This window comes from Clupea harengus, chromosome 15, assembly GCF_900700415.2.
Source record: "Clupea harengus chromosome 15, Ch_v2.0.2, whole genome shotgun sequence".
Lineage (NCBI taxonomy): Eukaryota > Metazoa > Chordata > Actinopteri > Clupeiformes > Clupeidae > Clupea > Clupea harengus.
In genome coordinates, this window is record NC_045166.1 from 885001 (window position 1) to 912500 (window position 27500).

Here is a 27500-nt window from a genome sequence, read left to right on the forward strand (position 1 = left end):
AGCTCTTGTTAATACGCGATAGAGGAACACACATTCTGCAAACTAACAGATGGAGACAAATTGAGATAAAGTGCACTTCATGTTGGCAAGAGCCATGCTTCTGACCTTAGCAGCTCCATAGGGGGCATTGGTGTCTATAAAATGTTCACTATAACTACATCCTATTGATTTACAAGGCAATCCACTCCACATATAATACACCCTGGGTGTCATCCTTCCACATTTACAAGGAAGGTTGGGGAAATTCATCTAGCCGTTGTTAGCATACATCATACATCAGTCTGCTGGGTCCTATTTGTAAGACAGCATGGCAGTGTGGCATGTGTGCAGTTTGAACACACACACACACACACAGGAAACCTATCAAGGCAATATTCATGAGCATCCTATCCTTAACGGCACACTTGGATTTCACAACCGCTTGCTCCTGGCGCATTACAAAAGATCTTCTCAAGTCTTTTTTAATTTTGCTTGGAGATCTGCCAAAAGCATCTGTGTGTGTGTGTGTGTGTGTGTGTGTGTGTGTGTGTGTGTGTGTGTGTGTGTGTGTGTGTGTGTGTGTATGTGTGTGTTTGTGTGTGTGCGTGTATGTTTGTGTGTTCTATTAGATAAAATATGAACCCTGACAGCTGCATGATCTATAGCATAGGAAGCAGCGAGGGAAGAGAGAGAGAGAGAGAGAGAGAGAGAGACCCTAGACCCCTGTAAGGTTATGGAAATAAACCGTTCCACAGCACTGAGATGTAATTCAAACCCTGCATCTTGAGGTCAGAGAAAGCCATATGTAAATTTAAATACAGACGATATACCTCCAATATTGATCTTAGCGAGCCTGTGTTTGTACATGCCTATACGCTTACATGAGCAAGACAGAAAGAGTCAATCAGAGATGCAGATGCAGACATACAGAGAGAGAGAGAGAGAGAGATAGAGAGAGACAGAGAGAGAGAGAGAGAGAGACAGAGAGATAGAGAGACAGAAAGAGAGATACAAAGCACAACACAACACAGAATAGAAGCTTCCAGAAGTGTTACTGTCACACTCCGACTCCCACTTCTTCTCTTCCTGCTCCGGCTGAGCCCCTGAAGCGGTAAAGGATATCTGGCAGGACTGTCTTTGAGGGCACTCAGGAAGCCTGTGCGATTGGACCCTGCAGACGGACGACAGATTGAATGACTGAGCTGAGCTGAGCTCCTTCACCTCACGCACATGAACAATGGCAAAAGATCACAGAGGCACAGGGGCTGCCGCCGCCGCCACCACCACCGCGTTAATCAGTTAGTGGAGACGCACCGCAGGAACCAGAGAGAGAGAGAGAGAGAGAGAGAGAGAGAGAGAGAGAGAGAGAGAAGAAGCAGGAGAGGCTCAGGGCACCTGGGCTCCTGCCCCCCCCCTCTGTGACGCAGAATGATTAGACGGTTTTATTAAGACGACACTCTGAGCGTCTCACAGCGCTATCTGTATTTTGTGAGATCCCCGCTGTGAGCTGAGCCCAGCTAAGGTGCAGAGGCGCTCTCTCTTCCCCCAGTGTCCCCAGCCAGCCGCCTTCACGTAATTGGCAGAGCAAGAGAGGGGTGAGGGGAACAACTCAGGAGATCTGAGCTGGAGGATGTTCTGTTTGCTCGGACCACAGAGCCGCACTAGCAGACAGGGGGAGAGTGAAGGGCATCAAAGAGTCTCGGCGTACGGGGGGGGGGGGGATCATTCGATTTTAGACTCATTATCATTATAAGGGCTAATCTGGTCCCAGATCAGCAGTAACCCTCTAAGATCGAGAGCTGCGGATTACATAGGGCTTAAGAGACGTCCCTTAAAGGCCATAGAGGCTGTGGGAAAATAACCTCGATCGATCGATATCTCGGCCCGGGATGACTGTAACCACGAGGCTTCGATTACAGCCCCTTCACTTGACAGGGGGTAATCACTGATCAGCTCAGCTAATCACGCGCAGTAAAAAGGCTGAGAAACAGATGAATAAAGCAGCAATGGCAGCTAGAGGAGTGTGTGTGTGTGTGTGTGTGTGTGTGTGTGTGTGTGTGTGTGTGTGTGTGTGTGTAGCAAAGACTGATTTGTTGGTGTGCTCGTGCAGTAAGTAACCCACACCACGCAGCCCTTCTCTCAAGAGCTGAGGGACAGCGGTGCAAAACACTGCCTCAGCATCTTCACAACCCACCCCATTCCCCACACCCTCCCACCCTCTAAGCACACCCTTCAACAGGCGCAGGCAGACGGATCCCACCCCACCCCACCCCACCCAATCCCATCCATTACCGAGATGAACTGCCTCCAGTCTAGGCCATGTTTCTCCACACAGTGCTGCCCTGGTCAATATGGCTGCCCATAAATACTGCCTTCCTGTCAGTAAAGAGTCTGGACCCTCCACTTGCTCCCTTTGTGTTTTATGACTACCTGGCCAACATTTCACAGTAAACTACTTAATGTATCTGCACCTTACAAAAGAATATGTGTGTGTGTGTGTGTGTGTGTGTGTGTGTGTGTGTGTGTGTGTGTGTGTGTGTGTGTGAGAGAGAGAGAGTGTGTGTGTGTGTGTGTTTTGGGAGCAGTTCTAATCTAACAGGGGGAGTGATTGCAGTCAGTGGTCATACTCACGGAGGATGACGTGGGTGATGACAAAGGCGAAGATGAAGACGGTGAGGAAGGAGAGCGAGAGGATGAAGAGGTAGAAGAAGCGGTAGTTCCGCCGGCCCACACAGTTGCCCACCCATGGACAGTGGTGGTCAAAGCGATCTGTCCGGGGGGGGAGAAGTTAAAAAGCATGTGACGCTGATCTGATGATGAAGAACTGCAAGCTGTAGAACTGCAGAACATGATGAATGCTAAATCCTTCGGTGACTGGAGTCTCGTGGTGATGTGGCTTTCGAAGAGAGGTTTGTTTTTTCCACTTTATCTCACGTTAGTACCAGAACCCAAACAAACACATTTGCATATTTGCACATTTACCCACACACGCTCATAATAACACACTCACTGCCCAGACAAAACACCCACACATAGCCTCTTTCACACACACAAACACCCTGTAGACTGGCTCTTCCACACACACACACACACACACACACACACACACACACACACACACACACACACACACACACACACACACACACACACACACACACACACACACACACCCTGTAGACTGGCTCTTCTACACACACACACAGCTCACCCACACAGTTGTCACACAGGCTGCAGTGAGAAGCCCGTGGGGGCCTGAAGATCTTGCAGGTGAAGCAGTACTTGAGCTTCACCGTCTGGCCGTTAATCACCACCTCCCTGGTCCTGGGGGGAGGCCGGTAGCCCGGCCCACTGGGCCCGTTAGTCGCATCTGAGAAGAAGGGGATGAAAGAAAGAAAGAAAGAAAGAAAGAAAGAAAGAAAGAAAGAAAGAGAGAGAGAGAGAGAGAGAGGGGAAGACAGACAGACAGATAATGAGATAAAATAATGAGTGGAGAGAGAGAGAGAGAGACAGGAGATGGAGAAAGGCAGGTAGGGGAAAAGAAAGACAAGACTCTGGTCATGGCGTTAAGGCCAGAGTGAACTTGTTCAACCCTTCACATAGTCTGGGAATCCTAATTGTCCCCACACTCCAGCAGCCTATGTTCCATTAACATGACTCGCCACATGTTTTCAGAGCGGTCTTGCCAAGTCAGCACATTCTGTATCCCAGCAGTCACTGGAGGACACAGATGGACACACACACACACACACAAACAAACACACGCAAACCCTCTAGCCCCAAGGGAAATGGCACTGTTTACTTGACTTTACATTATTTATCTGTTCAACATCTCTGCAGGTTACCCGCACAGCTGCTGCGAATGTAGACACACACACACACACACACACACACACACACACACACACACAGTTTCTCTCGCTCACATAAACACAATGCACGTGCAATAACACTTTCTCTCTGCTATACATGCCCACACAGCCTGTTTCACACACAGAATATGTGCCATCATACTCACTCTCTGTAACACACAGGTACACACACACACACACACACACACACGTACTCACACACACACACACACACACACACACACACAAACACACACACACACACACACATGCACGTACTCACACAAACACACACACACAAACACGTACTCACACACACACACACACACGCACACACACACACACACACAAACACACACCCACACACACACACAGCTAAAGGAATCCAAACCTCTAAGTGCAAAGCTCCAGCTCATTGACTCCCACCAAGTGATTTATTGTGCCTAGTGGACTCCAGAGATCCTACTGTGAGGGAAATGGCCTGGGCTACGAGAAGCTTGCTAATAGCCTCGCTGCAAGCCGGAGGAAGACAGCCCTGCCTGAAGCTGAGCTGCTAGGGCTGTGTGCGGGAGCGGCTCAGACACTGGCTGCATGGTGGTCTACCACAGCGTTCCCCAACCCCTGCCCCTGACCACCCACAGCAGCGCCCGCTTCAGCCCTGCGTCCAGAACCACACAGCTGACCAGCAACCTAAACAGTATGGACTCAAAAGTGTTTAGTAAGCCCAAAAGCCTAGTATGCAGAAACAAAAAGCAGAGGCAAGTCTCTTACTCAATAGCACCATTTGGAAAACTTTTGGCAGCGTGTCTTGTTGGATCGGTAGTACGTCCCTGAAGTGGGTAAATGTTTGTTTACTAACTAATTATGCACATTCTCTGATGCTACGCTGACTAGATTCCATTAGATAACACGGATGCTGTAAACAGCTGGAGACTGAGCTGAAATTTGGGGGAATTGAGCCGTCATCAGACATGAGATAGCATAAAGCCTCCCTATTTCGGAAGAAAAATACTACATATTGAGCTAAAATGAGTTGAAGCCCCCAAATGCCTTGAAATCAGACTGTGTGGTAGAAGATGAATATTGAACCTGTTTGAAAAATGAGAGAGCAGACCGCCGAAGCTCCAGAGGACAGCATCCATAATTAATATCCAGAGGAAAGATGAGCTATCATTTCACATTTCCACTAATGTCAGTCCAATTCACAGAGCACTGAAGAGGGACGTCTTTCACCAGTCAACCAGTCTACCAGGTGACAGAACCCAATCAGAGAACCGGAGGAGAACAGGAGGAGAACGGGAGGAGAACAGGCGGAGACTGACAGAGATGGAGAACGACGGTACAATAGTAATTTCAGCAGGCCCTCGGCAAAGAGAGGAGGATAAAAAGAGACAGAGGCAAAACAAAAACATAAAGAGAGAGAGAAACAGAGAGACAGAGAAAGTAAGACAGTGGGTGTGTGAGAGAGAGAGAGAGAGAGGGAGCGAACGAGAGAGAGTGGAGAGAGAGAGGTGAGAGAGAGAGAGAGGTGAGAGAGAGAGGGAAGAGAGAGAGAGAGAGGGAGTGGAAGGACACTGGAGAAAGTCAGAAAGCAAGAGCCACTTTGTTCAGCCGCGAGTACCATGTCATGAGAACTGAAATGCGTGAAATTGAAACTCTATTCAGGAATTTGCCTGTGGACCAGTGAAAGAAATAAATAAAGAAAAGTTGTTATCAAGTGAGATGGGATTAGGAGCGAATTAAGAAGGGGAAAACAAGGTATCTGGGCAGAAGAAGTGAAACTCGCGGCACATAACACAAATTGCTTCGTTCCATCTAAAAGACTGAAATGGTGCAAGAAGTGTATTCACCAAATGAACCGTCAGTTAACCAACACAGAGTGAAGTATGGTGCATAATGCAGGATACGCACTGGTTAAAAATAGCACAGGAGCTGCTGAAAATGGAGGCTGCTTTTCCCATGCAAAGCCCTCATCTAATAATAGACTTGCCCGAAAAACCGAAAAAGCTTCAGCTCTTTGAAACAGTCGCAAAGTAATTATTTCTTTTCCCTGCTACTCTGTCAGAGTTTAATTGGAGTGGTTATGCCAAGGGGGTGTTTCTAGTGAAGACACAGCACAGAATGGCCTAAGAGAGGAAAACAAATGCTTGTCCCATGGACCCACTGATGCTTCAAACTTTTCAGTATTGACTGCAAGTTTTAGATAAGATACGATAAGAGAACGCTGTATTGATCCCCGGGCGGGGACATTTGGGTGTTAACAGCAGCAGAGCGACAGATGGAAAAAGTATAGATAAGATATAAATAAAATACAAGTAAGTGATTTAAGTGTCCACATTGTGTATATATATATATATATATAATTTAACTTGTATGGTGTCTTGGTGAGGTGCAAAAAAAGAACGGTGGCATACTGAGACAACAACTAACACCAACAGTACAGATGTTGAGTTCTTTGTTCTGAGCTACAGATGAAAGGAAAACTATGTTGTCTTGGCCGTTAAAAATACAACTATTTATTGACATGAACTGAACAAAGAAAGAAGAAACATGAAGCCAAGAACCCAAAGAAATCACAAAGACCCTTTGTCTTATCTAATCACACCTTTAGAGTTGGAATTTGCTAGAAAACTTTCGGTATTCTTTGACAACCAAAACAACCCATGTTGTGGAACACTGTGAGCAGAGGAGCGCCGCGGCGGTCAGAGAGGTTACCTATCTGTCTCTCCAGGTCTGCAGCCTCGTCAGGGGTGGCCCGGGGAAGAACGCCAGGGTCACTGAAACTGGCCCTCAGCAGCATCCCCATCACGAAGAAGAACAGCACCCCTCCTACGGCCGGGATGGCCGGGGTCAGGTTTGAAGCCAGGAACGGACAGCTGCAGCGGGCGGGAATAGAGAGAGAGCAAACACTGATATGGTGAAATGGACAGGACTCTTTCTCACATGTCACTACAGCCAACTACACCACTACGGGGTGAGATTTCAGCTATTCTAGTATACATACTATTCTATTAAGTATGCTAGCTCTGCCATCTAAACAGACAATGCAAGTAGCCTGCTTGTTGTTTAACCAAGAAAGGAAGTCAAAACATTAAAGTATAGCTTTAAAACCATGAGGAAGACTAGTTCCTTTGATATTGGGATATCATGCTACACTTGTGCATTACTACAATTTAGTTTGGCCTGAATCAGTAATGTAAGTGGTGGAGTGGGCTAAAGTCCTGAATAGGTTTAGCCCAAACACTGATGTTTTTGTTTAAAAGTCATTTTATTTTGGTGGCAAATTTCACGACTGACCACATTTGCGTGGAAAGACGTTGTAACCCTAAAATATAGTCCAGCATCCTGAAGCACATTAAGTCAAATTATACCACATTTAGCTCTAGGTTAAACACTAATTACATTAGAGTACACACTAGCATCTTTCCAACCTCTAATTGAATTGGGTGCTGGACAGTGGCAGTGTTTTCAATAATACCTTAAAGGAAGCCACTGGGTGTCTCACACTCTTCCCCTCGTCCACTACATCATGGCCGTGAACAGGGACCAGTTCTTTCACTGCCAAACCTGTTATGGTTGACTTTTGGTATGAGGGTGTGCAAATAATAGCAAAATTTCAGTTTTTGTTGGGGGGGAGGTAGAAATATTTGTTTAAACCAAAAGTGAAAACACAGATCCCTTTAAAAAGGTCTCCTTTGGAGTATTTGCTCAGCTGAAAACCCTCAAACACAAATACTGCCAGAAGTTACCACACATGAACCTCACAGCACTTCATCAGTCATATACCTGCTCTGAGTAGACACTCAATATCAACCCATGTGATAACAGACTCAGAAGTATGTACACAAAGCAGAGTATGTTAATCTATGCAGCATGCCACACACAAATGTCATTCAAAGTGCTGTACATTGGCCTCTGTATGAAGTAGGCTGTATGTTAATGTCAGTCAGTGTATGTAAGTATGTCGATATGATGTTCTGTCCTCCTACTACAGATGGCTTAAAATGACTGTTATATTTAAAGCACAGTCAGACAGAACTTAAAGTTCTCTCATCTTTGTGAAGCCGCTATGCATGGGGTACAGAGAGTGGCCTGAGATCCTGTTTTTCTTGGCTCGGGGGACAGATTCCAATAATTCTCCGCGGTTGTTTCTCAGAAGATTCAATTGTGGCGAGATCCGAGATAGTCTCAGAGAGATTAGGTGCAGTAGTTTCATATTCCTTTGAGCAGTGTGCAATGCCTTTACGCCCTTAAGTCATTTAGCAAAATCACTCAAATGTGAAGAATTTCTTTGAGATTTATTTTCACTCTGTGATTTGGTGAACACTCAGTTGACCCAATATGAAGCTCATTACCAGTCAATTTACCAGCCAATAAGTCCTGCGTCTCAAGATCACAAATAGGTAAAAACAACACATCTGCCAAATCCCTCTCAATAGTGAGGCTACTGAATAAAAATCAAAAAAAATCAAAGGGTCCCCAAAATTAAACTCTCACTTGAATGGAGATAGCTATGCTTTGAGCCTTTAAAAAGGACAACAACAACAACAACGTGTACATTTTCTTTCGCGACAGAAACGCAATGCTTTGATCCAGTTGGCAATCTTTACTATTCGTAACTGGAACCCTCTGAACGGAATTAGATTTTAGAGGCAAGATGTTATCAGCCCTGGGCTCAAAATAGCATAATACTTCCCAGAGAAACACCATCTTTGATGATAGCGTCTGGAGCACTGCTAATTAATGTTTTGTATGTTTGTCATGCGAGAGGGCTATTTCCACTCCACACATGGTGGAGTGCTTGCAAACAAATTGCTGCACAGTAAGAGAGTTGTATTGATGAAAACTGACATTTTACAAGGACACGGGGGTGTGAGTTACAGAGACTTGGCCTCTGGCAGTTGTTTGTCTGTCCCTCACTGCAGTAACCCTCCCACTGCGTCTGCATCTGGAGACCTTCTGAGATCTCAGATAGAATGTCATGCAAACAAATCAACATTTCATTATCTGTGGCCAGGCCAAGGCCCATAGAGTCAAAGTCATTGTTCCCCAGATTCCCAGGATTCTCCAGACATAGGGTCATAAAAACGAATCAACGTCGAAATGTTATTAGATGTTACTGCTGGAACAATGCTAACACCCAAAGTCCAACGCATCCCTCCAGGCAAATATCAATCAAAATGCTCCAATCACCAGGCATTTTCTGGTGGACAAACTTCCATGTCTGAGCCTAGAGACAGTCACAGCGTTCACCCCAGCCATGAAGGGAGAACAGTGTGACCACTCATGTGTTTTACCACAGCATTGATGTCCAGTCTCACTAAGACAAGGCCCTGACTGCTGTACCCCTTCCACCACGTGGGTGGATGTTTTACACGGTTAATTCCTAAGGGTCGAGTCAGATGGCTGGGGGACATTGTTACTTTTATGGCGTGTTCCACCTACAATGAGACTCGTCTGAGCGCAAAAGATTAAAACTGGGGACGGGGGGTTGGCTCATGGTTGCCTAGGTGACAAGGGGCTGTAGCAGAGCGTGCACACACACACAAAAGCTGCTGGAACAAGTTTCCATGGAAACGGGAACAGCAAATTGTGGTATCTGGGAAGTTGTGAGGAATGTGGAGCGTATAAAAGATGAAAAGATTGAGGTAGGGGAAAAGGGAATAATGCTTAGATGCACATACTCCGTTCTTACCCTCCTTCTATACTTGGCTCTGTCTCATGATAACAGGATGAGGTCTTCGTAACTGCATGCAATGGATCTTAATACAAATTCTATTCTATATTCTATTCTATTCTATATTGAAGCCAACCCTCAAACACAATGTGCTGAACTGAAAAGTCAAATACAATACCTGACGGTCTTTTAAAACCACAGGGTTTCAGTGCCAGGACTTTTCCTTGTTCACCATTGATCAAGTTTTATCCAGATATGGCATGGTTGGCATCTACAGCAGAGTATAACTTCTTGTGAGCCAAAATGGATGAAATGAACAAAAACTCATTTGTGTCTGCCAAAACCATGGTTGGGACCAAGGAACTAGGATTGCTAGGCTGACTCAACTGAATGAGTGATGGCTTATTCCTGCTTTAAGCAGGGCTGTCAAAAAAGACAACACAAGACCATCTTGTTAGAATTTTAGCTATCTGAGCTCTGGGAGCCTAGATGGCATTGGAATACATACATTTGGGACTACCATCTAGTTTAACATCATCTAGGAACACAAGTTACTCATCAAAAATGCCCTGAGAATGTAGGGTTAACCAATTCTACCCATTCTCTATTATTTCACTTTAACGTCATTACAATGGTTAGTATTAAATGGCCAGAGTGGTGAAGAGGTTAGGTCAGTGGCAGGCATAGTGCATCTCTGAGGAAAACCTACATTGTTGGCTGAGTGCTGCTGTTATCGATTGAGCAGTGAGAAGCAGTTTGTAGTGCAAAATATTTCCATCACGTTACATTCTGTCCCAGCCAGTCTTGTACAACCAATTGTGAGAATAATGGTCCTAGTAGTAGACAAGGTCAGTAAGTGTGTGAAAGTATTTGCAGGTCAGAGTTGAAACTATTGAAGGAACAACTGTTCTTACCTAATGTGAAAATGGACAAACCTGAAAACAATTTTAATACCTCGGCAACGTACAGCGGCATAACTTTTTTAGGTCATTTCTACTTTGACTGAACGTCAGTGTGAGTAAACATGCTATGGTCTATTCCTTTAAGTATGGACATATAATCTTCACAACTTCATGACTTACTCAAATGCGAAGAAGAGTCCACTTGTGACCATGATGAGAACCATAGTAAGGTAAAAGACACCAGTCTGCTTTGCCATCATTATCCTCCCATCACAGTAGAACTTGTTCCGTCCAGGAAAGACTCGCCACTTTCTTGTATGGATCTTCTTCTTATGTGGCGTCTCCATTGGCGATGAATTTCGCGTGCAGACCTGACTGTACTGACATTCCCGAACGGGTTCATCAACTCCGAGATGCATCTGTCTATCGCTTACGAGGCCCAAGCAGAAAGGAATTCAAGGGCAGTCACAGGAGACCATAACAAGGGAATGGACAGATGCGTGTCTCAACTTTGGCAGCGTGAATTAAGAAATATTTCTCAAGAAAAAAAAAAAGAATAGCTTCTCACGATAAGTTCAGGCAGTGCTAAATTGTATCATACAGGCTACATTTTGTCTCACACGTGACACTGTGGGGCAATAGGCTTTGAACTCAGCAGAGAATAGGACAAAAAGAAAACATATTCTTCCACCACGACAGGTGGGCTAGGCTAGGCTACTAAACTAAACGCTTTCTGTGTCGGAACATTGCAATATTAATTTCATTATGGTTTCTGGCTACAGACTGAATGTAAAACGAATCGCTAGTCGATGTTATAGCCTACATCGAATGAGAATGTCTATACAAGCTCCAATGTAAGCAATCCCCAAATATCCAACCAACACGACAAATCGTGTTTTTTCTGAAAAATAACAAACACGTCCTTCATGTGTCCTTTTATCCCTTGACAGCCAAGAAACGGTGGTTTTAAAATGTCCACAGATTACATCGCATGAAACCCTGCTTCAGTTAAAATGTGCTGAAACATCCGTCGAATCAGATGGATGCAGCCACCAAATGCAACATCCATGCAAGGAACAGCTGAGCGCGTCTCTCCATAAATAAGAAAACAAAGCGTGTTGTCTGCTGCAGTAGTCTACGAGCGCAAAGCAATATAGGGTAATTTACCACTACAAGAAACAAGCCCTGAAACATGCAATATGGAGCTAAACCTTTGTCATTAATTCACGGGGTGGAAACTCGAGTCAGAGAATCGCAAAAGCATGGAGCCCGCCACCTTCACGCATAGGCTACTGCTCACCAAATATCAGAGTCCAGCCTGTCAGACAAACCTAATGGAGCCGCGCGTTGAACCACTGGAAATGTAGTAGGATATTGATCTCGCTAATCATATCGCGTATGATTTTATCGTATTTGAAACGTTTCGTAGAAGCCTAATTTCGTCGTCGTCTAAATCTAAACGACTGTTCCATAGATTTTTTGCTGTTAAGGCAAATCCACACAATACCATGTATCGTTCCCACTCTTGACCTATGACTATTTTATTCGTGTAGCCTATTTCCTTGAGTGGTAAACTATCTACAAACTGCTGCGAAGAGTTGTAAAGCCAATTTTTCATTCGTCTCGTAGCCACATTAGGTTCCAACTTAGTCACCAACAAATTACTCTTAATTACCACACTTTTAGTTCACCTCTGTACATCAGACGTATTCACAGAAAACAGAGTAGCCCACTAGCGATAATGCATAAAAAAACCTGAACTCCACAGCAGCATCAGTAAAACGGACAAAAATACACGGAACCATAGTCCAGTTTAAATGTTCCGCACGGAAGGCTGTAGAGGTAGGACAAGCTGAAGATGACAGCTGAGAAAGAGCACACCACACTGAAAGTCAAGCCTCAAGTTATGGCAGAAGAGGTTGATGAAGCGAAAATGCAGATGTTAACAGGTGCGCGAGAATGACTGTTAAACGGCATCTTTTGTACCTTATGCTGCGTTGGTGTTGTTATTTAGCTGACGTTGTCGTAAATTGTTTCTTGGACACGCTAGCTGTTCAGCTTAGCTTACATTTGCTACCTAGCTAGCTATGTAACTTCAGTAGCCAAGTCTTCTCGATACAGGTATGATGGTTACCGTGCGATCGATTTCATGTAACGTTAATTCATTTGCATAGTTTACGTATATGCAAAAACATTAATATGATATATGCAAAGTAATGTAAATCAAATTTAAGATTGTACCACTATTACCTTGTTTATTAACAACTAACGTCAGCCTGTTTTGGCGATAGTTCACATTGCTCAACCTTGACCGTGGTTTCACAGGTGGTGCTTTTCTAACCACGGTGGCAACAGCTGGTATGTTTGCGGGGTTTGGCTCCACCCTGGCATTGGCGAAGAAGAAGAGTCCCGAATGGTTCAGCAAGGTATTAGACATCTCTTGACCGCACTGTGCTTGCTATTGAATAACGTGATCAGTTGACTATTTACGTTGTCAGCTCCCAGGGGGCTGGTCCTATTAACACTATAGCCTATGATTAGACCCAATTTATCATTCGAATGATTATACCATAACTGGACAGACTTCGCTGAATGACCCGATGGAAATCTAACAGAATTTGGTTTAGCAAGGGAGTATTTCAATCTGTCAGTTGTGCAACTTCAAAGTTGATGATAAAGGCATTACCTGCATGTCGAGCAGATAGCCAAAATACGAGTCAGTAGGGTACTTCTCAAGTGTGCTGCGATTTCAATGGTGTAGAAAAATCCTCAGCTGATAGTGTATAGACGTCATTCTTGTCATATTGATATTGCGATACCATACCTGTCAACTCTTAAGTTTTATCCGTGAGACTCAGGGATTTTCAACATTTATCTTGTCACGAACGTAACATGGATTTAAACACTCAATAGCATAAACAAGTGCAAACACATACTGCTGTGCAGTGCTAGTGAGAGACCGTCGTTTTCGCACTGTGCGGCTTACTACGTCTGCGTAGCAGTAAAGGGGCAAGTATACTCCCGCGGATACTGCTTCGCGCAATGCGGACACGGACTTGCGCATGGTGTCTCCAAAGTATACCGGTTGTTCTGCTGTTGGTGACGCATCTCGGAGCGCAAGCTCAATCTCAGTGTTAGAAATAATATCTCAAGGTCGTGTCAATCTACAGTGAAGACTGCTCAGTTTTTATTGGTCTATAGTTTTGTCTGCTCCCTCATAACCATTTACTCCGTAATCTAAAAAGCAATCGCTAGTTACCTTAAAATATCAATACTGCTAATCTGATCAACTATGATTCCCCGAAGCATTAGTAAACAAAACTCAATTTTTATCAGCAGGTCTCTGGTAGTTTTATTCCCATGGAGCAAACAGAACATTGTGCACCTGTACTGCAAGTCACTTTGCATAAAAGTGTCTGCTAAATGAATAAATAGATCTTGTTTTCTTTTGACCCCGAGCCAGTGCTTGAACACCTGCATGCACATGCGAAGTCAACACACACAAGTCTGCGCAGACACAACATTCTGGTGTTGCGTGGACTGTGCTGATGATGACATGTGCGTCATGCGCACTGTGCTCAGACCGACCCTGCAGGAGTATAGTTTCTACCTCAAAGGCTACAGTCAACGGTGTTTCAGTTAACAGCAGAACATCACACAACAACGTACTTCTTACCTCTATGGGGCGAACATTGACCTGTTGACTAAATGCTGTGCAAATGTAACAGTATGTTTGCACATGTTGTATTTTATTGTTTGTCTGTGGGTGGCTCACGACTTTCAATCATGTTAACTTGGCAGGTTATGCAATAGTGACACGTGCGGGTACAAGTATAGGTCCACCATAAAGGTCACACAACTGGCTAACCTTTAAGGTCAGTGGAGGTTGTGGTCACTTTAAAGTTTTAGTAACATCGTGACTGATTAGTGGAATGTCGGTGTGTACCTAGAATGAAAATGTACTTGTCTACATGGGTGGACATAGGTTTGCAAATCCTCACAGAAAATGAAGTGGCACAATTCTAAACCTTTGCCATATTGTGCAGTGCACCAAGCAGCGGTTTTTCTTTTTCTTCTATTTTTAAACTTTGGGTTTGTCTCTGTAAACATCTTGACTAATCGTGGCTCCTAAAGTGGCTGGATTAGATTAAGAGCAGAGGTATGCGTCTGTGAGGTCACTGTGACCGTAGAACAGGCTGCTGGAAGTGTTTAAACAGATACGACTAGCACAGATACGACCAGCACAAAACAAATACGACTACCACAGAACATAATCAAGTGGTAAAGAAAGCTAAAACCCAATGAGTCACCACCCACTCACTTTATGCAGTTGTTTGTGGGTCAGTGATGTCAAAACTGCTTTTCATATCAATTATATTTGTCCTTGTGCAAACTTCACACTAATTCTATATTGTGGCAATCCACTGGACAGTCGGGGGATGTTGAAGCAAAATCTTTCCAGTGTTTGTTTTTATGTTTTGAGAGAAACTACAAAATGCCTTACCAGAGTCAGATGGTTATCAACAACAAGCCATCCTTCAGACACGCAGACAGTGACTAATTGTGGCTGGGTCTTGACGAGTTCTAATAATAGCTCATTTAATAAGCAGCATGGGGAAAAAAACACCAGCGGTAAATACAGTGGCTTGCTAAAGTATACATATGTGTAAGTATCTTGTAAAACAGAAAATGGTGGTGACTTTCAGGGGGGTTTCATACTTTCTCAAGCCACTGTCTTCTGTTGCTTGTACTGCTTCTGTTTTCTATGGGGCTTGTTCAGTCTTGTTCTCACTCTCGGGTCCCCTTGGCTATTTTCAGCTTTTCCAGCCTCATCTGTTACAGAGACTGTTTCTGTGAACATGAGATAAAAAAAACCCCTCATGTTGGAAAAATGACATATTACAAGTCTCAATGATGTCAGCTGTTCATATTAATTATGTCCTAAATGTGTAGAGACAAGCTCTGAAGTTTTCCCCCTGGATCCGTGTGCTTCCTAACACATACCCTATTCATAGACGTGTGTGTTTGTCCCCTCTGCCAGGGTATGGTGGGTTCTGCAGTGGTACCGGAGAGCGGGGCGTCCTTGGCTCTGCGAGCCCTGGGATGGGGCTCTCTCTATGCCTGGTGTGGTGTGGGTCTGATGAGCTTCGCTGTCTGGAAGGCCATGGGCGTCCACAGTGTGAGTATCAGCTGGTGCACACCAGGACTGCACTGAACTGGGCCTGTCTTATAGCCAAATGACAAACCATTTCCCAATACAGCAGCGGTCCTCCACCCTGGCATTTTACATTCATTTCTGTTTTTACCTTATTGTCAATCATGTGGAATGTTTTGACAAACTGCTTTATAACTTTTTATTATCGGCCTGTCCTATGAATTTGTCCTTAAGTGCAACACATTATTAGGTCCATGGGACCTTCCTCTTTTGTGGCCACTGCCTTTCCTGTAAAGCAAGTTGAACATTGACTGCTGTACACATTATTGCACATAATACAACCCTTCAGCTTTCTCTCTGTTGCAGTTGGGAGAGTTCAGACAGAAGATGCAGTCTTTCTTCCCTGCCATCCCAAAGAACGAGGTCGCCGACACAGAGCCCGTCGACTGGGACTCCGTCTTCCAGACCAAATCATAAGGTCCCTACCTGCCCTGAACCTCAGCCTCCGCCGCCAACAGGCGACTTTAGAAAAACAGATTTAAGGGACTCCACAGCCATGCTCTCTCATGAATTGACCTTTTTGAGGTCAGATTAAGTCAGACAGCATGGTGACCCAGTTTTTTTTGTTGAAAGACACTGTGCACTTTGGAGATCCCCACTGCATACGACACGAGACCCCTGATGCAGGGTGGCGAGATCAGAAGGCTGGACTCCTGGGTCTCATCGGGGCTGAAGCCTACTGCTGGAGTGGGGGAAGGGAAGCAGGGAGAGACTGTGTCATCATTCCACAGAGTTGGTCATCATTTCTCCCCACTATAGGTTGATTTCAAAAGGGACGAGAGGTCGCTTGGTCACGGATGTCCGGAGGTGGTAGATTTCTTTGCCTTCGGCTCTTGCTCCCGTTTCTTACTTTGGATGTTGGCTTGTCAAAGCTGGTGAAGTGTACATCTAATTCTGAGAGATGGTTTTAAAGTTGTCAGCAAAAAAGACTGGATTTTGTGTAACCGTCAAGAGAGAGGAGCAAAAGATGGTTGTGAGCTGTTTGTGTGTCTGTGTGTGTGTGTGTGTGTGTGTGTGTGTGTGTGTGTGTGTGAGCTGTTTGTGTGTGTGTGTGCATTATTACGTGAACACTTAATAAATCCAGTCGTCTGGATCCCTTTAAGCATGGTTGTAGTGCTGTTGAAATCAGCGCATGATGTGCCAATTATGCTTCACGACCTGCAATTAGAGTCAGATGTTCACTATTTATCTGGAGGCCGTAGCCAGCGATGCTAGGTCCAGACATCTGAAGAGGGCTGAAAACAAAATCTTTAAATGGTTGCACAAGGCACGAAAATACTCGCGTGTGCGTCATCCCTGAATGATGCTTGTGACCGCTGCTAATGTTTGTCCTGTGCAGAAGGCATTCTGTCCATGCTACATTAACCCGGATAGATCTGTGATGTCAGGTTGAAGCTGTCGAGTTTGTTTATTTTGGATGTGTATGTTGAGTTATTGATGTATTTAAATGTCACTTTTTCTTTCATATTGTTTGAGTGAATGTCAATGTGGGGAATGTGTTTAAAGAACAACACCAAACACTCAAGAATCATGATCACAGTGCTCAACCAGATTTCATGTACATTTACTTTTTAACATGTGGAACATGTAGTATAAAGACTTTATACTGAATAAACAATGGTCTTCAAATCAAATGGAGAAAAGAGCGTTTACATAGATTTTACATTTGTGGGAGTTTGCATGTTGAAGTCATTCTGCCATTGTTAGTCTGCATCAACAGCATCCTGGACTACCCTTCTAGAGTCCCTTCAGAATAAAATATCATCTTGACGTTTCTGAATAGGTCTGTCGTTGGTTTACAAAAAAAAAAAAAAACAATAAAAGCAAAGACCAGAACAGCCTTCTTGACGGAGGTTCCCATCCGTGTCTGTGACGTGCCCCCAGTGTAACAACAGCACAGAGCCGCGAGGAGACACCCCCCACATCTGAAGTCACTCAAATACCCAGCGACAGAACAGTATCATCGATAGGAATCATTAGAATCAACTGCCATCACTTTTCTGTAATACCACGTCTCTTGGAGATTAAAAAAAGGACAAACATAACCATTAAAAGAACCCCCGCTGCATGTCCAAAAATGTATATTTACAAAGGGGCCTGTGGATACTGTAGGATGGAGCAGAGGAAAGGGGGAGGGACACAGAGAGGGAGAGAGACGGTCACGTGTTCAGCTGGCTGCCTGTGATCATGCTTATACAGAAAAGCGAGTGAGTTTTGCAACACCATCGCTTGCTTTTTTTCATTTTTTTTTTTTTTTTTTTAAAGAAAAACCCCTCGCTCTTATACTGGTATGGCTCTACAGTACAATACTGGTGGGCAAAATGTTTTTAAAATATTGCCTGTGGTCAATAAAATATGAATTCACATTAGGTTAACCTCTCTCTCCCTCCAACAAGCCAGACTACATCCTATTGCACAATGCATTTTTTCTCTGAACTGGATACGTGTATATCTTGAGTAGAGTCAGCGCTTTAACACATGGCAAGAGTTTCTATCTACAACATGTCTTACAATTTAAATAAATCTGCATCCCCCAAAAAACAGACGAACAAAAGCCCCACAGAAAAATAACAGCCACAATTATAAAACATTTAAAGAGCCAAATACCCTCAGAAACTAACCAGACCTATCATCCAATATCAGCTTCGGTTAAAACAAATGAAAAAACACATAGAAAAGAATAGAAAAAGAAATAAAACACCAAGTATTAAATATCTGTATTAAAATTATTATTTTTTTTTAAATCCCAAATGAAGATTGTGAATGGGGCAAAGAGCTATATATATTCTCTATATATTCATTTGTATGTAAAAACTTTTTTGTTGCGTGTTCTTTAAATAAAAATATAATCCCACCCCTATCTGCGAGATGCTATGATCTTTACACCTGACTGGCGACAGCCGCTGTCCGTCACGAGCGGCCCAGTTTGAAGAGTACCTCGCACATGATGTTGGCCACGCTCGAGTTCAGCACGGATGACAGCGAGATGTCCAGTAGCCGGCTCTCGTAAAGCACAAACTCAGGCCGGTTCTCCTCCACCTTAGCCAGGGCCAGCAGGGCCTTGGCGGCCCGGCACATCATGTTGACACTTGGGGGTTCGGGGTGCGGCGGAGGGCCCGTGTGCAGCAGGCTGTGTGGGCTCTGCTGGTACTGCGCCATGGCCACGCTGTCCTCCAGGAAGCCCACCAGGGCGGCGACGGAGCCCTTCTGCAGTGCCACGGCCCGCGCCGCCCCAGGGTCGCCCTGAGCCAGGTTGGAGAGCACGGCCACGGCCATCTCGCGGCACACCTGGCTGCGTCTCTCGCCCAAGTGGCGCACTAGCGCGCCGAAGAGGCGCTCGTGTCGGCTGAAGGGCGGCGTGGCCAGCAGCAGGTCCACGTTGCCGTCCTGGATGCTCAGCTTGCACAGGCACTCCAGCGCCAGCCGCTGTGGCGTGAGCGAGGACGAGAGCGCCCCGGCCGAGCAGAACGGGTCGTGAGCCTCGGCCGACGGGCACACCATCCAGTGAAGCAGACCGTCCAGGATGGGCAGGCAGATGTTCTCGGGGTAGAGCGACAGGTCCAGCTGACCGGCCATGTTGGACAGGGTGACCAGCGTGTTCTCGCGCAGCGCCCACAGGCAGTCCCACCACCACTCGTCTTTGCTGCAGGCGCGACCGCGGTCCTGTTCCTCGCGCTGGTACGTGGGCGGGCTGGACGCCGCCGCTGCCACCATCCTCTTCCTCTCCGGGTGCTCGTGGCGCAGCAGCACCAGCCGGCTCAGGAGGAGGACCAGCCCCGGGTGCCGGGACAGCTCGGTGTCGTTGCCCGGCACGAAGGAGAGGCTGCGGACGATGTTGGAAACGCAGAGGCAGCGGCGAGCCAGGGCGTCCTGCCAAGGTTCTGCCGTCGAGAGCGGCGCTTCGTCCCACGAGCGAGGCTCGTCCTCGATGACCGTCACGTTACCCGGCCTCGGCCGATCGCCAAATGGGAATGCCTGGACCCTGGCGATGTCTCCTTCACCCTCTTCCTCTGGTCGTGAGCTAAGAACGTCATCCATAGTGGCGGTTACATTCCTCTCCTTCTCCTGTAGGTCTTTGCTCTGACCATCAAGCCCAGGCATTGACTTGGACTCCTGGGCAGTGGTGTCACCGTCTTTCTCGGAGGCCTCGGTCCGCAGCTCAAAGTGGGTCTGGATGTGCATGGTGGAGTCTCCCCCGCCTGCTCTCCAGTGCAGCAGGCCACTGGTGAACTTGGTGACCGTCCCCAGCTGCTCCGACTGGTCCTCCACCAGGTCCGCCTCCTTGTCCCGCTCCTCCACCTTCACGGGCAGACGGTCGTACTTGCTGGCCTGCTTGGGCGGGGGTTCTTCAGCGGGTTCATCAGCGGGTTCCTCCGCTAATCCAACCTCCTGGCTTTCCTCCTTTACCACCACCACCTCTTCTGACTTCTTTTCTTCTTCCTCCTCCTTCTTCTTCTTCTTCTCAGAGTTGGCAACTTCATCTGAATTGCAGGCAGAAGGCCCTTCTGTTTCCACTGCTAGTTTCTTCTCCTCGCCCTCCTCGGTAGGAGATGGGCTCTTAGGTTCGGGTTCGGGTTCGGAGTCGGAGTCGGAGTCGGTGGCGTTCTTCTGTGTGGAACCAGGAAGTGGGCCCAGGAGGGTTTTCTGGCCCTCGGTGCCCACCTCATACTCTTCCAGGATCCCAAAGATCTCAATCAGGCACCTTCTGAAGTACTCCACAATCAACTCCAGAAAACCAGGCAACTAGAGGGAACAGAAAGCCAGGAAAACGTTACTCACATGTCTAACGTGTGTGGACACATTGAGGGAACAGAGAAAGAGCATGGTTCATTCAGTAGTAAGCAGCGGATCTGGTATGACTCCACACAATTAATTCAAGCAACATGGGGCTTGTTTAGGTAACACACTTTGAATGATGCACAGATAGATAACAGGTACAACAGGTAACTGGCTCAAATGGACTAAGATGGAAACGATCCTGAGCTAGTTGGCCCTGGAGCTGTCGTCTCACCTGGGTGAGTGTGAAGGAGCCCACGGTGTTGTCATCGAACAGTAAGATGTTTATGGTGTCCAGAGCCCAGGTGCTCTCTGCCAGCAGCCCAGACTTCAGAGACATCATGATGCGCCACGCCTCCGGAGTGCCTTCACAAACCAGAGCCAAGGTCACAGGTCAAGGGTGAACATACCAGCACTCACCACTATTGTAGTCCAAACTACATAGAGTCCTGTTCCTCGTGTTTGAAAGCGTTTACTTTACAATGAAGGTGGTTCCCTCTTGTGGTTAACTTTGGTAAAGGCAATATTTCAAGTTACTTGCGATACAGAATTTGACGATACACATGACGATAATATGCACCTCATATACATGATGCTCTGGATGCAAACCAACATATGAGACAGTGAGAAATGCCTACCAATATCCTTTGCAGTAAACCTGCGCCTGCTCTTCAGCAGGGGCTGGGTGGCCTCCACGGAGCCTGGGGGGAAGCTGATATCCCGGTGGAGGGGGAGCATAGAGTGGCTGGGCATGCCCCCGCTCTGGGAGCCCATCATGGGCGAGGGCATCCCAGGCTTGGGCATCTTCATGGAGGCCATGAAGTGGGCCTTGTTTGGGGACATGGAGCCGCCCATTGGCCGCGGGAAAGGGGCCGGACTGGGAGCACGAGAGATGTGGTTGGGCATGGTGGGCGGGGACTGGAAGGAGGACGGGGACGGGCGGTTGGTCAAGGTTGTCATGACGCCTGCGGAGGTGACGGTGGAGGAGGGCTGGGGCTGAGGGTAAGGGGACTGGCGTTGGCCGGGATGACCAGGCCACGTGCCATCCTGACTGGGCCGACCCTCCGAGTCATCACCGCCACGGCCCATGCCTGGGAAGGGCGGCCCCTGGCCCTGTCGACCCGGGTAGGGGTAGCCCATCTCAGTCCTGCCGTGCCACATGGCACCCTGAGGGCCTGCAGTGGGACCTGAGGATGAGGAAGGGGCCGCTCCACTCATCATGCCATGCTGAGGGGGTCCCTGACGGGCGTAGGGGTAGGGCGGGTACTGGCCCTGCATCGGGCGGCGCTCGGGCCCCATGTAGCCCGGTCCGTACTGGCTGAACACGTCGGGCTGCTGGCCGCCATACTGCATGCCGTACCCTTCACCTCCGTCGTGACGCTTGGCCGGGGGGCCGTACATGCCCTCGCCAGGACGTTTGTAGCCCTGCACACACACGGGTGCACACACACACACACACACACACACACACACACACACACAAAGAGACATACACATTTAAAATGGCACCTTAAGACATGGTACTATAACCTTTAAAATACCAGAAATAAGGATGTGTAACAGTGAGATATACATCAACATCCCAAACCATTTATATTACAAGCACAAGGAATATGGCTCATTATAACCAAAAGCCACAGCATATTAGCGCATAATGTGCTAATCCATCACCCAAACCATATGGTGCTGTTTTAGCTGCAGTGATAAGAGATAAGAGTGCCCTTTATGGGGTGTTTTAGCTGCAGTGATAAGAGATAAGAGTGCCCTTTAGTGGGGTGTGAGCTGACCTGCTGCTGTGGGAACATCCCATGGGGTCCGTACGGCATGCCGTGGGGGTACTGCTGACCATAACCATCAGGCCCATGCCTAGGACAAGTGAGAACACCATTACAAATGTTACACACACACAGACACACACACAGACACACCACACCACACACACACCACACACACACAGACACACAGACACACAAATACACAGACACACACACCACAGACACACACACACACACACACAGACACACAGACACACCCACACTCAAAAACATGTACACAACAGCAAAAATTACATACTTTTAAACTTGATGGAAGCCTCACAAACATACACAATTAAACACCCATGCTGTTTTTACCTTTGATGTGAAGGGAATCTGTTGCCAGGGTACAAGTTAGGATCACTGTTGTTCTGGCCACCAGGGGGAGCCATACCTCCATCTGGCCCAATGACGTGTTCAGGTCTGATGGACAGTGTGTTCACAGTTAGTTTTTCAGGTAATCGGTCTATCTAATCTATGTTGTAGGAGCATAAAAATGGTCAGTATTCTGAGATTTGTACTGAAAATAAGCTTGGTTATTTTAAGAGAACCTTACGTAATGTTTCGTTTTCATTTTGAATAGGCTCATATACTTCCTCACATCTTTCATTTGTATAAAGTCCAGTAGGTTACCAAAAGGTCATGCCCCAGGATGACTACTCTAACCCCTATATGCGTATCTATGTTTTATTTTATGTGTGTAATGTGGTGCAGGGCTCGCAAAATTGCTAGCCAGATGTCCTGTTTTCCCATCGGGGTACCTTAATGTAAACCCTGGGCCTCAACTTCATAGATGGGAACATGGCTGGCAACACGCAAGGTCCACCGCACATGAAAGCTAACTTAATAACTTGGCAAAATCATTCTTTTTATTTCATAAGCATGAGCAAGATTGTGGCCCTGGAACAGGGGATGCAGAAGATGCAGGATCATATTTGATGATTGTAAATGTTTTTTTTTTATTGCTTTCTCCAAAAGGTCTGCCTTTCTACATAGAAACATGGTTCTCACATGGACATTTTTTTTTAGTAAGTCTGATTCATTTCAGGCAACCAAAATCTGAAGAATACCTGCCAGAAAGTCTACTAGGGATTTTTTTTAATTTTGCGGGCCCTGTAATGGGTGTGTATGGGTGTGATTTATGCATGTGTGTGTGTGTGTGTGTGTGTGTGTGTGTGTGTGTGTGGGTGTACGTGTGTGTACGTGTGTGTACGTGTGTGTACGTGTGTGTACGTGTGTGTACGTGTCTCACCTCCTTTCAAAGCCAGGGCCGTAAGGGTACTGTGCCCGGGGGCCCATGCCCATGCCCGCTGGTGGACCGTGTGGGTACATCTCCTGCATGGCACTGGCTGGCATCTGGCCTGGCATAAAGGACTCACTCGCACCTGGAGCAAGAAAGACAGAGGAGAGGAGTGAGACGAAGAGAAGAGACTTGTAATACTTATGGGGTTCTGCCGGAAGCATTCTGAAACACTGAGTTATGAGTTTCAGGGCTGATGGTAGGGACTTGGATGATATGCACCAATGAGATCAATCTTCCAATATCAAGGCTCTGTATGTCGTCCCAGACAGCTAAAACGAAATACACACACACACAGTCACAGTAAATATTGTTTCTTTATGTACACACATTAATAATGGTGACATTATTTTAGGTGACAAAGTGTGTATATGACAACAGATGGAGTGGTTTGCACACTCGTCCCATAATGTTTTCTCTGAACCAGCCATGCCAGATGATGTGATGTGGTGTAAACTATAGAGGGCGCTCTTGTCGTACTTTGGGTTGGTTGACGGCTCAGACAACATCAAGGTTTCTATAGCAGCACTCTAACAGAAGAACTAATGCATGTTTGTCACCAGAATCTACTACTGCTTTTTGGATGTTCTGTTATTTAACCAACATTCTCCTCAAACTGTCATACTTTTTTGTATGTGGCAGAAAACATCTTGGCTTGTTTGACGAATGCCTTTGGCTACAGACGACACAAAAAAAACCTCACGAGCCTGTTCATTCAAAAAGAGAAAAACCCACACCCCACTAGTTTCAGTTTCTGGGAGAACAGTTCTAACGCTCTATGCGTTTCAATGCTAGATAGTTATAGTGAAACACACGCTATATGCGTTTCAGTGCTAGATATCACCAGTTGCTGAATGACTAACCTCAAACATAAAGCACCACATTTAACAGTCTTCTCAGAGTGCTAGTGTAGCCAGGGTCGGGAGTATGGGCGTAGGCATGGCCCAATCAATGTGAAACCCATGAGTGCCAACGGCCACTAACACTCGAGGACATTCTCTTCAATTCTGTAACAAGACTACGATGATCCGAGTTCAGAGGTCATTCTCAAGAACTGCTCAACACTCGGTATAATGGGGGGGGGGGGGGATACCACACCACTACCCACCTTTCCTGGGCCCGGCGTACGGGTCCTTGTTGCCATCGAAGGCCATCCTCATGGCAGCTTCACCGCTGACCCCCTGCTGGAAGGGGGAGCCAGGAGGCACGGGGCCGCGCTTCTGGAAGGCCGGGTCGCTGCCCTCAGAGAAGGGGTCCTGCACGCTCACGCCTCCGGGCCTGCAGCACACATCACGGGGGTCAGATGGGCACACAGGGGTCAGATGGGCACACAGGGGTCAGGGGTCAGGGGTCAGATGGGCACACAGGGGTCAGATGGGCACACAGGGGTCAGATGGGCACACAGGGGTCAGGCCTCACATCATGCACGAGGGACTCCTGTCCCCATCGTTTGCACATGACATTCACACATTTTGTGTTGTTTTTACAGGCTAAACTGATCGTTAAACTTTTTTGTACCACATCCATATATATACACGCACATTACCTATTCAAAAGTTTGGAATCACCCAATATTTGTATCCATCAAATAAGGAGCAAAATGTATCAAAAATACAGTCAAGACAATTTGGTCCTTGAATATTTGCCTTCATCAAAACATGGGAGATGGTGTCAAGCACTCCTGCAGCATCTTTTCATTTGCGCCGCACATAGTTTTCTCTCAAAGATCTCTAGGATCCAAACACGTCAGCTTAGATTGGTCTGTCTGTAACATTCTTTTCAATCACCTGCCACCTAGTATCGGTTTTCTTTTGTCCATTTAAGTCTTCTTTCAGTGGCCAGTCTCAGATATGGCCCATTCTTTGAAACTCAAAGCCAACATTCCAGGGCCTCTCCGCCATTGAGGATAAGACTGGTGTTTTCTGGGTACTCTTTAATAAAGCTGCCAGCGGAGGACTGTGAGGCATCTGGTTCTCAAATGAGAGATTCTGATGCTTTTATCTGTCTGCACAGCACTGGGTCCTTCCGCTCGTCTCTCTATCTATCCTGGTGAAGGCCAGTTTCCACTGCTCAGTGAAGGATGTGGCGCACACCTTTGCCAGACATCCTCAGTTTCTTGGCTGTTTCTTAGACGGAATAGTCTTAATTTCAGAGAACAATAGACTGACGAGCGTCTGAAGAAGGCACTTTCTTTCTGACCATTTTTAGACCATAATCAAATCCAGAAGTGCTGAAGCTCCAGATCCTGAAGTAGCCAAAAACAGGCCAGTTGCATCGCTTCCTTAAACAGACGTAATTGCAAAAGGGTTTTCTAATGAATTAGCCTCTTAGACATGATAATTGTGGATTAGCTGACATAAATGGCAAACGGTGGCTGAAAGAGGGCATTTTATATGAATATAAAATATAGATATTCTATTCAAAATCAACCATTTCCAGCTCTAGTCATCTACATCACTAACAAAGTCTACATTACATTTATGATTTGATTCGGAGTAATTCGGATTGGGTAAAAAGATGACTTTCCAGAGAGTTCTCAGTGATTCCAAACTTTTGAATGCCCCATTTGTGCCCTGTGGGTTCAGATTGTAAACGGGGTAGACTGTGATTTGCCAAATTTATGGCATACCTGTTCTTGACCTAACCACTATTCAACTATCCAATTATCTGACTCTCTGTGCACAATTGCATACAACGAGGAAGCATTTCCACAAATACTTGGCAGCAGTTGAATAGTCAAAAACATTACATCTTTTCCAAACCACTTTTTCTTGACTTTGATGGAAAACGTCATGTGTGAAGGAGAATTGTGAAGGAGAATTCATAAGGACTTCGGAAAACACAACCGCTGTGTCACGCGAATCCAACTGCACTTAAACTAGGCTACGTCATTTTACGACAGCAGATGTTGTTGACATGGGTCTTTAAATGTTGCTGCCGCAAGAAATTGTGTTTATAAATGCAGCTGTGCTATAAGGGGATTCAATGGGAAGCTCACGCCCATGTCGATGTTCAGGCACAACGTAGAACCAGAGACCAACCATACAGCTCGTCTCAAACACCACCTGCCCAAGCAGAACTCTGAGCATGAGTACTCTTCTGTAACGAACACACACACATGAACAGAGGTGCAGGCACACACACACACACACACACACACACACACACACACACACACATGATCAGAGGTGCAGGCACACACACACACACATGAACAGAGGCGCAGACACACACACACACACACACACACACATGATCAGAGGTGCAGGCACACACACGCACACACACGATCAGAGGTGCAGACACACACACACACACACACACACACACACACACACGATCAGAGGTGCAGGCACACACACACACACACACACACACACACACACGATCAGAGGTGCAGACACACACACACACACACACACACACACACACACACACACACGAACAGAGGTGCAGACACACACCTGCTGCCTTGCTGTGGAGTCAGGGGGCGGTGGGGCGTTGAGGCAGGTGTCGGGGGCTTCAGGTCGCCTGGGGCCTCAGTCATGGAGTTGCTGCCTGTCGACTGAGGGGTGTGAGGGCCCTGCAGGGAGCCAGAGTTTGCTGAGCGGAGGAGAGGGGGATGGGGGAGAGAGAAAGAGAAAGAAAGATTAATAAAAAAAACACCAACAATGTTCCATCTGTATTACATTACAGAACAGCCAGGAGCCAGGGCCTTGCCACAGGGAGCTGACGGCTCTAAACACTTCAGTGGACTCCAACACAGCACCTCCAAATCGAATTAGCCCAGGGACCATTCACAAGAAGACCAGGTAACAGTGTGTGATGGATATCACCCAAGATGGTGAATCTCCTTGTCCATGATCAAATGTTCACAACATGGGGGATAAAGCTGTTACCGAGCTAATATTGTTAAGATGAAACAGTGGTGTGTTGAATCATAACAGTGGTGTGTACTGGAGCTGAAGTGTGAAAGTGATTGTGTT

General features: G+C 46.4%; 3 protein-coding genes across 4 annotated transcripts in view; 1 reads left to right on the forward strand and 2 right to left on the reverse strand.

Annotated features, from left to right (window-relative positions):
• zdhhc14 (zinc finger DHHC-type palmitoyltransferase 14) overlaps window positions 1–11431 on the reverse strand; it is a 17437-nt gene extending 6006 nt beyond the window's left edge. Inside the window, exons 1-5 of the mRNA XM_012823836.3 lie at window positions 10590–11431; window positions 6546–6706; window positions 3191–3349; window positions 2611–2748; window positions 1102–1150 (exon numbers count right to left, since the gene is read on the reverse strand). Of these exons, the coding sequence (XP_012679290.2) occupies window positions 1102–1150; window positions 2611–2748; window positions 3191–3349; window positions 6546–6706; window positions 10590–10828 (746 nt within the window). The 5' untranslated portion in view covers window positions 10829–11431. The remainder of the gene's footprint in view (window positions 1–1101; window positions 1151–2610; window positions 2749–3190; window positions 3350–6545; window positions 6707–10589) is intronic.
• Window positions 11432–12237: 806 nt separating this feature from the next.
• tmem242 (transmembrane protein 242) lies at window positions 12238–16553 on the forward strand. Its single transcript, XM_012823877.3, has 4 exons — window positions 12238–12358; window positions 12735–12835; window positions 15451–15588; window positions 15931–16553. The coding sequence occupies exons 1-4, from the start codon at window positions 12268–12270 to the stop codon at window positions 16039–16041; spliced, it is 441 nt and encodes a 146-aa protein (XP_012679331.1). The 5' UTR covers window positions 12238–12267; the 3' UTR covers window positions 16042–16553.
• Window positions 16554–17172: 619 nt separating this feature from the next.
• Window positions 17173–27500, reverse strand: part of arid1b (AT rich interactive domain 1B (SWI1-like)) — a 69819-nt gene continuing 59491 nt past the window's right edge. For both annotated transcript variants that reach the window (XM_031581466.1, XM_031581467.1), the window contains exons 15-22: window positions 26979–27117; window positions 24623–24792; window positions 23467–23599; window positions 22533–22637; window positions 22188–22266; window positions 21039–21825; window positions 20636–20766; window positions 17173–20367 (exon numbers count right to left, since the gene is read on the reverse strand). In XM_031581466.1, coding sequence (XP_031437326.1) covers window positions 18535–20367; window positions 20636–20766; window positions 21039–21825; window positions 22188–22266; window positions 22533–22637; window positions 23467–23599; window positions 24623–24792; window positions 26979–27117 — 3377 coding nt within the window. In that variant the 3' untranslated portion in view covers window positions 17173–18534. The remainder of the gene's footprint in view (window positions 20368–20635; window positions 20767–21038; window positions 21826–22187; window positions 22267–22532; window positions 22638–23466; window positions 23600–24622; window positions 24793–26978; window positions 27118–27500) is intronic.

What these genes read in the sequence shown, in the direction of transcription:
- tmem242 (XM_012823877.3), top strand. Translation starts at nt 12,268, where the DNA reads ATGACAGCTGAGAAAGAGCACACCACACTGAAAGTCAAGCCTCAAGTT. An exon ending in GTCCCGAATGGTTCAGCAAG is followed by an intron (nt 12,836 to 15,450) that starts GTATTAGACATC and finishes CCCCTCTGCCAG; the next exon opens with GGTATGGTGGGTTCTGCAGT. An exon ending in AGGCCATGGGCGTCCACAGT is followed by an intron (nt 15,589 to 15,930) that starts GTGAGTATCAGC and finishes TCTCTGTTGCAG; the next exon opens with TTGGGAGAGTTCAGACAGAA.